Source organism: Micropterus dolomieu, linkage group LG20 (assembly GCF_021292245.1).
Source record: "Micropterus dolomieu isolate WLL.071019.BEF.003 ecotype Adirondacks linkage group LG20, ASM2129224v1, whole genome shotgun sequence".
NCBI classification, from domain to species: Eukaryota; Metazoa; Chordata; class Actinopteri; order Centrarchiformes; family Centrarchidae; genus Micropterus; species Micropterus dolomieu.
The window spans coordinates 19,771,655-19,788,883 of NC_060169.1; the positions used below are offsets into that span (position 1 = coordinate 19,771,655).

General features: G+C 39.4%; 1 protein-coding gene across 5 annotated transcripts in view; it reads right to left on the bottom strand.

The window, feature by feature from the left end:
- Nucleotides 1–17,229, bottom strand: part of tcf12 (transcription factor 12) — a 79,662-nt gene that overhangs the window by 37,653 nt on the left and 24,780 nt on the right. For 4 of the 5 annotated variants that reach the window (XM_046031932.1, XM_046031928.1, XM_046031927.1 and 1 more), the window contains exon 6: nucleotides 3,627–3,688. In XM_046031932.1, coding sequence (XP_045887888.1) covers nucleotides 3,627–3,688 — 62 coding nt within the window. Of the gene's footprint in view, nucleotides 1–3,626; nucleotides 3,689–9,620; nucleotides 9,688–17,229 lie in introns of those variants that run through there. The other variant, XM_046031930.1, reaches the window with a different exon arrangement.

The following is a 17,229-nucleotide window of genomic DNA, read 5'->3' on the forward strand; positions in this document are numbered from 1 at the left end:
AAGGATTATTTCAGCTCTGTTTGTCAGAAGTGTATGTTTACTTGTTGTTTGTAGTATAAATAACAATCTTATAGTCAGTTTAGTCTCTATTTATATTATGCAATCTGCATTTAACGTCAGAACAGTTTTGTTCTAAGTAACACAATATTAAAAAGCGTCAAGAATGAGATCACTGTAAATAGCAAATACCCTAATATTAAAACCATTAAACAGATCAAACCTAGAAAATTGTTGCAATGGACCATATCACATGTGGGATATCTTACTCCTGTTTATTCTGTCACAGACTGTGCCAACCTTTGAAAAGCTCTCCAGGTCATCCTATTACCAATATCTATTTGACCCCCACAACCCCTACTAACTGGGTTAAGAGGCCAATTAAGAGCTTGTTCTAATTAGAGTAATCGGCTGCAGACCAAGGATCATGTGAGCGAGTACAACTCAGAGTGATGTGTAGTATTTGGCTTGAAAATGCGCCTCACGTGCCCCCCCTCCCCCCACCCGCCCCTAGGCTGAGGATTGATGCAGGAACCATGGAGACCTTTCCAACAACTCTGATTTTTGATTGACAAACTCAAAATAAACCCCATTTAGTGTTAATATTTGTAATAAACTTACATGAAATGTGCTATAAAAGGAACTAACAGTACTTCTGTGAACTAAAATGTAGGTCATACAAAACTGTCAGACACAACGTAACACAAATGTAATCTGAAAAAAAAATAAAAATAAAATCAGGTTCTGTAAAACGACAACCTGTCACTGGTGCTGCAGCATTCACATGGAACAACAGGCCCACTACTGCTGTTGCCTTCGTTCAATCATACTGAATCCCTGAAGCAACACTGGCTCTGGCCTCTTTTATACTATTATAACTATTCAGGGAGGAACCACCAAGGAGTCGTGCAAACTTGGATGCTTGTTCCTCTCCTTGTGAACATCTCTGAATTAAATTTAATGTATGCAGTTATGCAAGAATCAAAGCCAAATTCTTGCAGCTTCAATGCTTTGTCGTTAGTAATAGCAGTTTGAAACCTTTGCACCTCGAGACGAGACAAAACTCCATATCATATGCAGAGTTTAGTTAGTAGGAGACTTTGTGACACAGATTCAGATATTCAGATTTAAATAAAAACATATTTGTAGCTCATGTGAAATGTACCTGAGCACTTACAGGTAGAACTGAATGAAAATCTGAATCAAAACCCCAGCAGGGTTCTCCTCTGAGTCAGGACATTTTTGGATACAGTACAGTAGTTGCAACATGGCTGCCTGCCATGTGTCACGTAGATCATGAGATCAATTGTCTTATTAATTTATTTGGCTTAACCTGTTGACAGAGCACACACTGAAAGGTTACATATAGGGCAGGCTATAAATCAATACATCTAATGACAGGATTAAAAATGTTGTGCTGTGCAACTCTTCCACTGGTTATTTTTATTTATTTTATTTTTAACATTATTATGGCTGTTCACGCCCTTACATTCTTTGCAGATGTTCTGTGGAAAGAAATAAGATTTTTTCCTGTCCATTAATCTCAGAACTCAGCAGCTACAGCTTTGCACACATTCCTCAACTCCTACTCAAATGTCTTAAATGGTATACCCTCTAAAATGCTTTGATCAAAAAAGAAGCATTTTCTTAAATATTCTCTCTATCTGATCCAAAGTGTCCAACTATGTGTGACCAAGTAGTGTGATGTTAAAGAAGGCCAAGATTCTTTCATATTGAATTGCATTTCAAAAAGCCATTTCCATAACAGGAACTTCAGGAATTTATACCAGAAGAGATTTTTGAAATGACAGAGCCTCCCCTACCCCGAGACTGATCCCAGTCACATATAGTTTAATAATGGATATATGGATACCTGTAAGAATCTTTCAGTTTCTCAAAGGGTCAGTATTTTAGTCTTGTAATCTCTTTGAAATTAAGAGTTTAAGAAGAGTAAGAACTTGAAATCAATTCTAAAATAGAAGCCAATGAAAGGAAGTTACAATGAAGTAGAGAGTGGACTCCCAGTCGCGGCAAAGCCTGACTGTTGTTTTTGTGGTAGTTATGATGAAGGGAGCTCTTATTTAGACAGAAATAGATTAATTTACAATAATCCAACACTGATTAAATAAAGGCATGGATTCCTTTTTTGACATCAGAGGAAGAAAAGCAAAGTCTAAAAGACCTGACTAAATAACCGTACTGCCTGAGAGTCAAAACACAGGAGTAAATTCATGTTTTTCACATCTATCTATCTGGAATAAAACGTTAACATGGAAACTCTGCTGAGCTTTAACTGCTCACCTTAATGTTCGCTGTTTTTCTATTACAGACCACTGACAGCATAACATTTAGAAAATGCCATGCACCTCCTGTTGCAGTCCTACTCACCAATCGGAGTGGACACAGGGCGTGTACATTTTACAACAACAAACGAAACTAGAGGAAAACATGGGTTAATGGTGCCAGCCGAACTGACACAGTGCCGTGGTTTCGTACGGCGATATCTGCTGCCTTGTCGAAAAATGCTACTGTAGCGCAAATCGATAGCAGAGTCTATTGAGTTGCTCTGCTCTATCGATAAATGCTACCTTATGTGTTCCCTTTTCCAATCCCATAAAGTTTGAACTCTCACACTATTATGACGTCTTCTTTTTTTTGATTATATTATAACATCATTTCAGGGGTAGCGTGTTCTGATAGAATAATATCCCCTATCAAATAATGCTCCCACTACAGAGTCAATTTATATTGCACCATTTCTCACTCCATGTGTACTGTGAGGAGATGGGGAGCATGTTGAAATAGGCTACTATATTATGCTATCTTTATTAAGACATCAAGGGCAGCGTATTCTGATATACCAATAATGATTATATTTTGATATTGCTGATGATCAGCCAATGTCTCGACGGCATGCCTTACAGCAAGGTTGCACAGATTTATGGGCATGGAAACAGACCACTCTTGTGGGTCATGCCCATGCGCAGAACCGCTAAGTACCACATCTCGATAGGTAGCATAAATCGATAGAACACCGGCGTCAAAGCACATTGAAGTGTTCCTATGTTGCTGATGTGTTGTTAATTTGTCATTTTGTGTGCTTCAACTACGGATAACGGTAAGCCCGTTCCGTTCCGCTCTCTGCAGGCTAACGTTACATATCCACATGGAACATTTCAATAAAAGCGTTTTGCCTGTCTGATTCTGCTGACTTGTTCAGATTTTGCTTATTTGTTCAGTTATCCTTGATTTTTGTGCTTCTACTATGGTTAAATAGGCTACGTAGTTAAATTGTTTCTTTTTTGTCTGTTTTAACTGTGATTATTGGTGATGTACAATCGGGAGTCTGCAAAGGGTGTTTTGTTTTGAAAATCGACCGGATTCTCTATGCCGTTCTGTGTCTGACTTCCTTCCTGGTTCATCTGCTCTGTGCTGCTTGACGCAGCTTCCATCAAAAATAGACTGGCAGTGAATATTGAAATTTAGCAAAACTTCAATAAAAAAAAAAAAAATCGAATCGTAATTGCAATATCTGGTAGAAAAATCACAATTAGATTTTTTCTCCAAATCCTTCAGCCTTATTTAGGAGCACTTTTAGGAGCAACATGAACTTCTGGGGAGAAACTCACCTGGCAGCCAGATGCTCCAGGATCCCTCCCATAGCCAATAAATGAAGTTCTCTCTGATTTACCTGTAAAAACACAGAAAGGACATTAATAACAATCGTTATCTTTTATGATACTTCAGCACACACCTGGATTAACACTGAATAATAGATTACATGCTGTGTCCTCCTTGTTTTGTTCTGCCACTTAATAAAATTAACTGTATATAACTGTGCCTATTCGGGTCTTTATCATTTATTATTTAGCCAATTCAATGTAAAAGCTATGATAAAACAGTTTGTAACATTCATCAGGGTCCTCACATTAACACCTAACAAGCCACAGTACAAGTTCCCTTTCCCCACACATGCTGTCCCTCGCAGTTTGGTGATTTAAACCACCACCTGAATGCTCACCATACCTTTAGAGACCTTTAGAGGTCCACAAATGTGCTAGAAGGTGCTGGGTATTGTCATGGTCTTTGTCATATGATTTCATTTTGATGCTATGGTCACAATACATACATAGGAACATAGGCAGCTTAAATGTAAGTGCATATTTACATATGCTGTATACTGACATAACATACATGTAAAAACACGTAAACATACACAGAAATGCACAAATCTTGATGACAAGTGCAGAAGAGCTTATTTCCCTACACTAATAAAATACCATCAGCAAATGTTAGAGGTGTTGTTTCTTTTACTGAGATAACCAGCTCAGTTTTGTTTGTATTTTCTCTCTTTTATCTGTATTCTACTTTGATATTATCTGATGCTGGCTGGAAGCATAGAGGGAAAGAAGGAAGGAGGGATGGGATCAGGGGGATGGGTGAAAAAACAGACTGACTGACATTTATTTGATATGTTTCACTGTCTTGCAGTAAACTGTTCAGCCTACATGAGCTTTAAAACAGTCATTCCAAATTAACTCATGTTTCCATCATTGCATTTCATAGAAATGGCACTCCCTCAGGTCCTTCTGTACTATGTACTAAACTATTCAACAGAGATACAGTAGTTTAGACAAGTGGGGCCTTCGTAGTTCTCTCAGTTGTAGCAGAATGGTTCCTCACTGTGACAAACCTCTTAAGAAAAGACAAAACAAAACCGGCACTTCTGTAAGTAAAGTTCATTGTGCTAAAAAATTTGTGTTTTCAGTGGATTAATTACTGAGTGATAATTGTCAGGGAGCCATTCTATCAGTGTCACCCCTTGAAGGAAGAAAAAATAAAACTTATAGCACACAACACACATGAATCATTCACATCGCAATATCCAAACTCAGCAGTTTTACTCCCCAGGAAAAACAAACAAACAAATAAACGAGTGCTCCTCGGGGAGAATGATGAATAACTTTAACAGTATCGTACATTATTTTTTGTCAGACTTCCAGATATTACAAGCACAGACACAAGCGCTGGAACTAAATTCTGTTTACTCTGGGGAAAAGGTAAATATTTTTTTGTGTGTTAAAAACTTGCATAGCCCGGATCTTTTGTCGCACAATGACTGATCTGAACATTGCTTTCACAAGCACAGGTGAACAGAGGCACATCTAAGAGAATTCACTTGTGCTTATCTGAGCAGTCCTGCAGGAGACAGTTGTTCAGCATCTGTGCCGACTGTCTCTAGAGAATAAGGAAGCGGAGGAAATCAGGGAAGATGGTTTAACTGGCAAAGCTGCTTCTCTTGTAACAATAATGTGATGCAGTTCTGAGCCATCGCTCTTGCAAAAGGAAAATAGGATTAAGTTGTCGCTTACCACCAACGTTCCCTATCATGGCAGGATGATGAAACATCTCCTTTGACAGAGAATTTTAATTTCTTTATTTCCTGTCTAATATCCAAAGGCAGTTCAGTGAAATTCATTTTCATTCCTAAAATGTCTTGCGAGGAAAAGGTTTGGTCATGTTAAATATTCATTGGCAGCATGCGTTTTGTCACACACACTGTGCCTTATGTGAATAATTAATGGTCACTGTTGTAGTTTCAGGGTCTACCTGGGCAGACATATGTGTTTGTGAAAACAATGCCTCAGTCCACACTGTGACACAGAGAAGCAGCCACACCCCCACCCCCACCCCTCGCCTGGCAAAAGAAAGTCTGCTGAGATGCTCTGGAGCCTAAAGCTAGAATACACAGGAACATACAATACAACCAACAGATCACTGAGCAAAATACCATGCATGAACATGTACCAAATTTTCTTGCCAATGCATCTAAACTAAACTTGTTACAATGAGAAAATGCTTGTGTAAAATGAGTGAAACATTTTCTTTCATACCATAAACTACAGCCATTACGTCTGATTCTTCTATGCAACTTATTTTTTTAAATAACTTAATGTTCTTAAAATTTGACAATATTACATTTGACAGGCGTCTATATGACTGTTGCTGCCCCTTTTTCCTCCATTAGGAAGTTATCAACAGTGTATCAATTTAAGTTACTTTTATTGTAAACACGGCACTGGGAGCATCAGAGCCTTAGCACGCAAATGGATGCAATGTCCAAGCTTTGATTCAGTCTATAACCTCAGTTACACACCCTTCCTTTCTGTTTCCCACTCTGTATAAATATCTGCATGAACATATAACACGAGTTGAAATGTAATAAAATCTTTTTTTCTTCAAAGTACTGACTGAACCTTGTTCTTCTAATGGGAACTGATCTGGATTTGGTAAATCCGAGAAAGCTCACAGCAATGTCATTTAAAATTGACAGAATTGGTTCAGGCAGGAATACATAACATTTTCAAATTATAATAAGGAGCAGTAGCTCAAGTCACTATTGTCCTTTCAGTGTAGCAGAATAGATCAACACCTCTGTATTATTACAATTTGAAAGAAGGTGCTTTTCGACCTGATAGAAGCCTGTTTTTTAGTACTGAAAGGTTCCCCATGCTCATGGATGAAAAAAATGCTGTCCTTGGTTTAACTGATGCATCAATTGTATAGACAGTGTTTCTCAAGGATAATTAGTCACCTCTTGTTATTAGAGTATTTGCTTTGAAATGTAGTTGGGTAAATTATTTTCTGTAAACTAGAAGAAGATGAAACAATAATCAAGTTTATACATGAGTAGTGTAGAACCTAAAACATATCCATTAACAGGGCAAAGTCTGTTAAAAATGCCATCAAGCAGTAACTAGTCTGCCCTTCTGCTCTCCTCGGTCTTCTTCTGAAAGTCCCGCTGGAAACAACCAGTAGGTATGTTTCTAACTTTAGCAGATAAAACAGACATTAAAGAAACAATGTGACAAAAGGCGACCAACACTTTTGAAGCTGATTCCTTATGTCATGTGTGCAACGGAGACACAGTTTAAATCCCTATGTTTCAACTTCAACCCCTGTTTATAAAAGACTAGGTGGTGGAAATGCTATTCACGTATCAGGAGAATGCAAATCTGTTATGCTGAACTAAAGTAGAACAAAGTGATATATCAAGTGGAACATACTGCTGGGTCGGCCAGTTCTAAAACCAGGAGCTTAAATTAGCTGAATAAAATGTACCCTTATCATGCAGTGACACAATCTCCTGTCTGACACACATTTACAGTGACTCATTGTGAGGAAAATAGGTCAGTATAATAATCTGTATTTCCCAAATAAAAAAATTAAAAAAAACCCAAGTTGCTAAATCTGAAGTTGGTATTTTAGTTGGAAATACTACCTAATAAATCAAAGATCATTCCTACTATGACAGAGAGAGAGAAACAAATAAAAGGAGAATTAATCAGTTTCATGACTAACTTGTTATTACCAATGCTTTGTTTTCCCTCCTCTGAGAAAGCCAGTGTGATCACAGCCACAACAAGAGCAACATTAATAATAATAACAATAATAATAATAATAATAATAATATTATTATTATTATTATTATTATCATCATCATTTCTTGAGTAAGCCCATTTGTTCTGAGCCAAGCTACGTGCGACTATGTGTGGTTTTTTCTTTTTGTGTCGCATACCTACTAAAGTACAGTGATTGATGAGAAGTAAAAGTCATTATTTGCCTTAAAAGAGCAAATATGCAAATGATACAAAGTGTAAACAGTAACACGAGTAAAGTGGCTTAATAACTGTAATCACCATCATAATATAAATTTACATATGCAGACTGTCACTCAGTATATCCCCTATGCAATGAAAAATTTATCTCACAGGGAAAAAATATTACATCAATATTCTGTGAAGCTGCTCATTAGCTCATCACTCAGAGGTGCGAATGTGTAACCATGACTGTGAAGCATTTCACTGTAGAATAATTTATCTTCAGGCAGATTAATATAAGAGAAAGAAAAGAAAACATAACTAAATGTAGTTGCTAATATTTCCACTGACAATTTGTGGGAAAAAACTAAATGTCCTTGCTTTACTCTTATAATCCTCATAGAAACCACTGCTCACTAGCTGTTCATAATATTCAAAACCTATGTATAGCCATTACGGGTGTAACGATTCTCCAAATTCAGGGTTCGGTTCAAACCTCGATTTTTCTTCTTCTGCTTTGTATTATTGAATTATTATTATTATTATTATTATTATTATTATCCATCGTGGGTTAATTAAACTAGTCTAACTTGCAGGCATGATCATTCAATCATGACTGAACCAAAATAGTCACGTGACACACGCAGTTGGAAGACAATAAAATAGATTTATGTGTAATATTTACAAAATATAGGCCTTCGTGGTTCTATCCCTCGGAACCGCAACAGGAGACCATGGAAGTTTGTGTCGTTGTTTCGGTCGGTTTCTGAATCTTCTTGCCTACATTTGTTCAGCTTTGCACTTTCCAATATGTGCATTATACTATCTCAGATTTGCACAGGCTCAGTCAAGTTGGACAGGGAGCATCTGTGAACAGCTATCATGAAGTCAATCCTCAGATTTTAAAACATTCATGCATTACTATATTGTGCCACTCAAGGACTTTCACATCCACGTTATGTATAGAGTGTGTAAGCCACTCTTGTGTAGATGAGGTTTTGTCAGGGCAGGAATCATCGTAAGGTACTCTGAAGAAGGATATCCTTAATAATGTGCCTGTAACGCATGGCACTACAGTACCATCACGGTTTGCCACAAAGCATGATGACATCTGAGTGATACGCTGTGCCCAGTTTCTGCTAAATTTAGAATTTTGTATTGGACTTCAGCTATTGTTTAACCAACCCAAGAATCTCGTACTCTCTGTCTTTCACTGTTTTTCCATCATCCAGCCTGCTGTTGTGTGCCCTTATAAAGAGGGGCTTGTTTCTACTCATTCTGCCATATAGGCCAAATTTAAGCATTATACTATTATACCCTCTAAGTGTCCCGGACACCCGTTCCTCCGCTGGCCTTTACACAGCCACACTATACAAGATCGTTGTTATGGGCTTTGCTCAAAGAGACTTGTTAGTGCAAAAGTTTGAACCACCACAAATATTCATTCCACTTCATTCTGTAATGAGATAACAACAGTATAAAAAAATCAGTTGTGGCAGACCAAACACATAAAACAAGCACCTAGAAAGCACTAGTACACCAGTTGAATTTCAATAATTATAAATTGTTTGTGAGCAGTAGTTTTTATGTTCTTGAGTCCTTTAACTTTGTTAATGACCACTTATTTTCCATGTGATCAGTGTCTTCAAATTCATATCTGTTGTACCTCTACAAAAAAAAAGAAAGTTGTTTGACTGTTGCACAATCATTTAAATCAGAATTAATGAGTTAATAAAAAGCAACATATGTTTGACTATCTAATAATCAATCGTTAATATGACTTGGTATGTAAAATATAATATGTGAAAGAGAATGCAAGCTTCATTAATTAGTGAATAAACCACATAATGTGCTGAAATCTTACTGAAGTAAAAAGCAAGCTGGCCAGTCATTCACAGTGAGCTTCCTTATTGATCACAGGGCTGCAGTACAGCACGACATAGCACTGCGTCCAGCCCCTTCTTCTGATAATGTGAGAGGTAGTGACCTAAGCGTCTCCAGGGATCAATTCAAAACCCTCACCACAAAAACAGCCAATTAGTAAGCGTGCTTCACCGCCTCTTAGATGCATTCCAAGGGCCTCTGTTTTTCCATCCAGAAAACAAGTCCATTTTCCTCGATCCAAAGAAAGCCAAGACCGTAAAAACAAACACATAATACAGGATGAGGAAATGCTGTTAATGTAGAAACAAAATCAACTTATCACACGCCAGCTCTCTTGATTTGTTTTTCTCTCTCAGGACACACGTGTTTGCTGTTGGTGTCCGTGTGTCTGTGCTCATGTTCCCATGTGATGTATTCCATGGCCCTGAACCACAAAACATTAATCCTGTCAAGTTAATAGAGCATTTCCTAATCTCGGACCCCTACCAGGACTAAGTCATGGCAAAAATAAATGTTTTTATTAACTCTTTACAATTTCTGTTGAACGCTCAAAGACCTTCAAACTCTTACACAAGTTTGTGTTGATTTTCTGTTGGTTTCCATGAAAAAGAGTTCAATACAAAGACCTGATTCTATGATGATTAAATCATAAACTGACAACAGGATACGCTACCCAATATAAAGTTAGAAAGGGTCCGTGGTTACTAATACATTCCTCAGGCTACAAGAGATGGCACAAGGAAAAATGTGATGTACACTCGCTCACTTTTCCCCCATACCTTTTAAAATGCCTCTTTTGTTTCCTTTTGACAACACGAGTTTGAGTATATCCATCCTGTCAAAGCCGTTTGATGCTTCCAGCAGGTTCTGTCAGACAGTAATTAAAAGCTGGCTGGGTTAGAGGTTAGGTCAGTGTAGATAAGGAAACAGCAAAGGAAGGTAGCAGCTTCCTCCCTCGGCTGAGGGACAAAGTCTACAGCCCAGCATCAGGAACAACAGTAGGATGAAGAGACAGATAGAGCCACAAAACACTGATGAAACATGTCTCCCTTGCCCTAAGCTCAACATTAATTTCAGCATACAGCCTTGTCAGCAGTGACATTATTCAAAACAGCAAGAGCAAATGTTAATGAGTTCTTATTTGCATATTTATTTTTTTTTCTTTGTTGAAATGTCACTGATTATTACGTACTATGATGATAAATGCATCTGCTCATGCAGCCTGATGTGTAATTAGCCATTAGGTGGAATGAATAGATCAATTAAAGGAGATGGGCCAGGATTAAGAGAAATCAAACCAAGAGGAATGCTGGGATGAGAAACAAAATAACACATTAGGCTTGAGGGGTGTGAGACAAAAAGATTACCTCCATTGCTTTTAGATTAGGTTAGAAATCTGTAAAGGGTTACTAATCAAGAAAAGGTGTCTAAATTACCAGCTAGATCAAAGATATCCCTTATTTTACTGCATATTTTTTGCCCTGAAGTATGACTTTCAAAATCAGGAGCTGCTGCCCTTCGCACTAGCTACACAGTTTATTTTCTCCTAAAATCCATCTCTGTGAGAGAGAGAAGATGTGGATTTCCTGATTGTATTTATCCCCTCTCGGGATAATCAGGTGCCACGGCTCGGCTTATTTGAATTTTATCTAACTTGCTAAAAAGGGAGAAAAAAGGGTGGGTGTTGTAAAGGGGAAAATGTTTTCGCTTGGCCTTTGCCTTTTTCCGAACCCAACTATTCTCCTGCCAGTGCTTGTTATTCACGAATGAGGGAAAAAAATGCATTACTGCGGACCAGATGGGAACATTCCACATGACCAAACCAATCAATCACCTTGGTGGGACGCAGGTGTGACACAGCCGCGCAGCAACACACCATTTCACAGTCTATCAGGCACAAACACATGGTCACCAATCAATGGCACCCTGAGGACCCATGAGGAGGGGTGCTTCTCCACAGCCTCACTGGTTCATGGCTGATGACTTCATAATCACACATCCATTCTCTCAGAGGAGAAAGGCGATGAGCTCCCTAATATATCGTCTCCCACCATGTGAACACCAACATGGTAATGGATGCTGCCTTGCTAGGGACGCTAACATGCTCCCATCACGTCACACATTCACATGCAAGCTCACCACCATCGCCCCTCTTGGGTTGAGAGAGGGAAACAAGAGTGCAGTTAACAAGCTGAAGAAATGTCCCCCAGTTGGATATTAGAATCAAGTCAGTGTGGGACATCAAAGTGTATGTCGATGTTTGGTATCAGATGCCAAACAACTGTTGAACAGTGAAACAACAGAGAGCCGAGGTGAAGGACAAGGAAGGATACACACATGGGTTAGGAATGCTGATCCAGCTCCAAGCACTGTGGGCATATTTCCTTACACAGAAAACCCCTGCAAACCCTAAGCGGTCTACGGTTTAAGAACACAAGCCTGCACTAAATAAAACAACAAAACAGCCTGAAGGGTAGACATCTTTTGATGAGTGCTCTCTGTGGGGATGGCATTGTATGAGGGCAAAAACTGTGGCAGCCATTTAAAAAGAGTTTTGTTGATTTTAAGTTGACAAAAAAAGTACCTTCCCACCCCCATTTCCCTGGCAGTAAAGTCTCACAGAGCCGTGCTTCTCTCTACACTTCCCACACTTCACACTCTGAGGGCTGTGCCAGCACAGGAGAAAATGTCAGGCATTGTCAAGTGGGAGTAAAGGCGAAACAAATGTTTGCATTTTATTAGCCAATCACAATCCACTCCAGTCCAGCAAGAAGGGAGTGTAACATTATCTAGTGTTTTGTTTGCCAGCACACCCAGCATGGACACAGGACGCCTGGGAGAGCAGTTGTGACTGTGGAAAAAATGGAGGCGGGGGTTAGGAGTGGTAGGCATAGAGAATTAACCAGCAGCTGTGGGCCAGGTTTTCTGTGGTTCACCCCAACAAGGACTCAACCTTTGATGTATTTTCAAATGTGTTGCTTTAGGTGAGGGAAACTTTACAAAGTTCAACTAAAACCCGACTTGTCCATGAAGAGATTGATGTCCAGGATTCAGGGGTCAATTTCATGAATTCACCGTGTTGTAGCAGTGCAGTTATCAATTTCAAGAAAAAAAAAAAGATAGGATGGTTAGAATGAATTTGTCACCCAACTGTGCCCAGCCTGGGTTCATACGACGATTCTACTGGGCGGGCTTTACAGGCTTCACGGTCAGGTTAGCTTGTGGACACAGAGCTATATAATCAGGCTGGTCTCAATTGAAAACAACTGTAGCTTCAGTGCTCTCGAGCTGTACATTTCAGATGTCAGTGCCAATAATGCGCCAAAGTTAAAGAATAACCTTGCTATGTATAAAGATCATGCGAAAATTTATTCCAGCTATAAAATTCAATACTGAGTCACACACTCAGTCGCACGGTTTGAGTTTACAGTTCTACACACTTGAATGAATAAATGTAACGTAAATGTAAGTATGGCTTTCTGCAACGAAGATTCAAGACAAAAAATGGTCAGGACTAGACAGTCATGAGATATTCAATGCTGTCATCAATGGCAGTGCCATGCACTGTCAGCAGACTTTAATTGTTCCACTAACAGTAATTCTTCTGAATGAAATCATTTGAAATAAATAAGAGGAAGGGGGGAAGGGAAAAAAGAAAGGAAGAGAGTGGAATAGAGAGAGAGAGACGTGGGATATACAAGAAGGCCAATAAGCACAATGGGACAGAATTTGACTCTTTTGTGGTGCAAACATCTGCGGGCACACATGTAAAAGCTGCCTACTATGGGCCATGCCAATCAATATACTGTATATTACAAGCATTCTCTCATTTAAAATGCAGTGAAACGAGCTACGAGCAAGACACCTTCACTGACAAATACAATCACGGTGCTTCCTAGAGACTTATATCATACCTTGGCCATGCCCCAGCTCTTCTTTCCTCTTTGGAGAGACAGCCCTCCAGGCCTACTAAGACTACAGCTGATCCTCTGCAGCTGGGCATCCTTGCCAGTCGCATGCTGGGGGCCAGGGCCAAAGGGAGGCACGGCCGGGGCTGGGCAGAACCGAGATGGGTTAAGAGAAGCACGAGGGCGGGGAGGGCTCGGATGTGCGGGGAGATGTGGGCGGCATTGGGATGGAGAAAGGGGATTTGCGCCCTTTCAGCTCGTCTTCAGCTCTTCATGCTCCACTGACCACGGTAATAGATAAGCACACCCTGCAGCTCTGCATAATGACCGGCTACATCCACTAAACTGTACTGCACCGTGTCTCCTCGACTTCCTTTCTCTGCTCTCTGTTCTTGTCTTATAGACAGAAGATATAAACATTTTGCAGTCAATTCTGATAAAGTGAATTTCTTACCATGACAATACTGTATTCAGCTCTTACTGTGAAAGCTTGCACTGTACTGTGTGTGTGTGTGTGTGTGTGTGTGTGTGTGTGTGTGTGTGTGTGTACGGGTGTGAATGACAGAGTTGGGAGAGGGAGCAGCATAGGCAGCACCTGTGACCCACACTGCAGTGGAAACTGAGTGCACACCTGAACAGCACCTGGCCACCACCACAGCCTGGGTCTGAGGAGGGTCTCTTGTGGGACAGAGAATTAGCACATGACACCTGCCCCAGCAAAAACCACACAGGGGATGCCAGTGTGATGTGGGATTTGACACTTCACGTATAAGCCTTGAGGAACAATTAGAAGAGAAAAGACTGAAATAGATTAATTCTGTTCTAGTGCAAAAGACTACCCAATGCAGCATGGTTGTATAATGTCTTTTTTGTATCTTAAAGAATGCAATGCTACCGAAACAACTCAATAATTTGGTTCTTCCATTGTAAAAGAAACAAAACCATGAAAAGAAGTAAGATTTGTTAGGACTGTTTGTATATAAGGAGAGTAAACAACAACAACTTCCTGCACCATCAAACACTTACTGAATGCTAATATGATGCAAATCAGCACTGTATTATTACTTTCCCTTTACTGGCAACAGACAAATACACAGTGTGTGATTACCCTATTATGACATCCATGATATCAATCCAAGCCAATAATATTGATCTGGGATAGCTGCAAAACCATTTTCATGTGACTAGGAGCATACTCCTAGTCACATGAAAAGTCTGTATTGTATTGCTGGCAGATTACAACAATAATAAAGGATTGCTATGAAAGCAATAAGCAAACATTAAACAATCAAGTTCAAGAGGCGGGTCAGTAAACAAAATCACACAACATAACATAAAAAGCAACACAGACTGAATGTTGCATTCAAGTCATGTTAACAATTTACCTCAACACAGATCAAGGTTGTCACTTCACTATTTGGTCATGTGAAACAAATTTCTGATTGTACTAATCAAATTATTTTAGACCGTTAAAGACTATTCAATCGTACATACATAAATGACTGCCCCTCAAACTGGGTTTAAATCACTAAGGCCCTCATGAGACTGAGCTCTGAGATTGTCTGTAATAGAACATCAGTCCTGTGCTGTCAAGACACTTTCTTATTGTCCTTGAATAATTAACTCCTTGGCAACAGAAAATTCCACCTGCAAGGTGATGCAGCAGCAAACAGAAAGTAGTCCATCGTGACTTTTAATGTTCTGTTTAACTAACATGTACATCTTTAAAACTGGTAATACCAGCAACACCCAATCAAATTCTGCTAGTGCCTGCAGCAAAAGGTGCTCACTCACACTCACAGGTATTCACATTACGGTCACATGTGTATGTCGAGAGGCTGGGAACGGGATGCATGCGGCTGTATGCGTGTGTTGATGACAGCAATAAGCTGATTAGTTTTCATGCATGGCTAAAGCTGATGAGTAATACGTATGAAGCACACCAGAGAAACGTGAGCGTGAAAGTACAACTCAGCAGTTGTGATATCACGTCCTCAGGCACATGGCTGAAAAGAACTGATGCAAAAGAAGTCATCGCCACAGTTATAGAGTGAGAGTCAATGTGAAACCCAACTTTGCATCAAAAGTTTAAAAGTCAGTTATTTAACAAAGTTATATTGATCTAACGTATAATAATTACAATTTATCACAATAAACATGGGCTCTTGGTCCTGGAGTATGTATGTTTGTCATTTAGGCCCAACAAAATATATAAAATAAATAAAAGAATAATAGTTATGAAGGGTTTCATTCTGTAGTCCCTTTAAGACTCATCCCTTACTTGGCTTTATTCCAATAAAGGGCCAAAACTGTGACCAATGACATCTGTGAATACTCTAGCTACATCAACCCTGTCTTGCTAATTGGCAACTTTAAAGCATCATCTGAGGATAGGCCTGACAATTAAAAGGCTTTCTTCACTTAGTGGAAAACAACATCAGTCCATTAAGTAAATAATGACAAAAAGGCAAACATTAAGCAGCATACACACCAATCACAATACAGCGTGAAATAGAGGAGCAGAGTGCAGCTCTTTCAGTCGTAGCTCATCGCCTTCAGTAATTGCCCAGATTGCTTGAAATCAACCTCCCCCACTGGCTCACCCTCATCGAGCTGACACCACAAGGAAAAATCTTAGCAGGTAATTAGATCTAACCATTCCTCGTCAGGGCTATGAACTGTTGGCTATCCCTGTGGCTAAACAATTAGAACTGAATGACAAACAAGCCTCCACTACAGACGACCTTGAGTCAAGTATTTCTACATACAGAGAAGGAAGTGAGGTTCAGCAAAATTACATTCATCATCAGCTGCACAGGGACCTGAGACAGTTGGGAATAACAACTGTGCAAATGTAAAAAAATAAATAAATGTGAAATCCTAGAACAGTTGGAGGATAAAACATGCATCTTTTGTCTTTCAGTCGAACTCAATCACAGTTTCAAGTCATTTGTGTTTGTCACTAGAAACTATAAAATGAGAATTTAAAGCGGACCTATTGTATTGCATTCCCAGCTCTATATTGTGGTTATGTGACTCTTGTGACTCCTCTATGATAGCTTTGCATGATTTAAAGTTCAAAAAAATTATTTCCTATCTTATACTGGCCCTTCATGCAGGCCCTCATTTCAGCCTTCAGAACAGTGGGAAATCCGAGGTTTTGGCTTGCATGGATTTCTTTTAAATCCATTTACCTCATTATTTGAACCTTTGGCCAAGTTTAACATGAGCATTCAACATCGTAACATTATAGATATGACAGAAAACGGAAAAGTACAATAACTCACCTTTTCATTACCAGCTAATCTGTGAGATACATCTGTGAAAGGATGCTCTGTCATCTTTCACTATATATAGAATAACAATATAAATATGATTACAGTGTGATAGCAATGCGATAGTTTCAGCTTGGGTCGTCAGGTTTGTAAAGCCAGCTGTTGTATTCAGACTGTATGATACCTGGTGGATTCACAGGAGGTTTAGGAGGAGCAGACAGAGGCAGAGCTGTGGCTTTAATTTTTCCACCCCTTGCTACACATCTTAATGCAGATATGTTGTACATATATGTGGCTGAATAAAATAGGGGTGGGACCAGTTCTTGCATGTCTGTGAGGCCACAGCACTCACACACTGTGTAACTGCAAATTGAATGATATGTCAGCCTCTTTCAACGCATGTGATGAGTGGTTGGGTCAAAGGGACTCACATGGCTGGAACTGAAAAAGTTTGCCTACATTGCAGAGCATAAGCATGAACAATGTGGCTGCCACCTGTGGGGCAGCATGCAGTGGATGACGTGCCGGTTGGTAAGAGGATTGTAGCGCAAGAGGGTGGGGCTA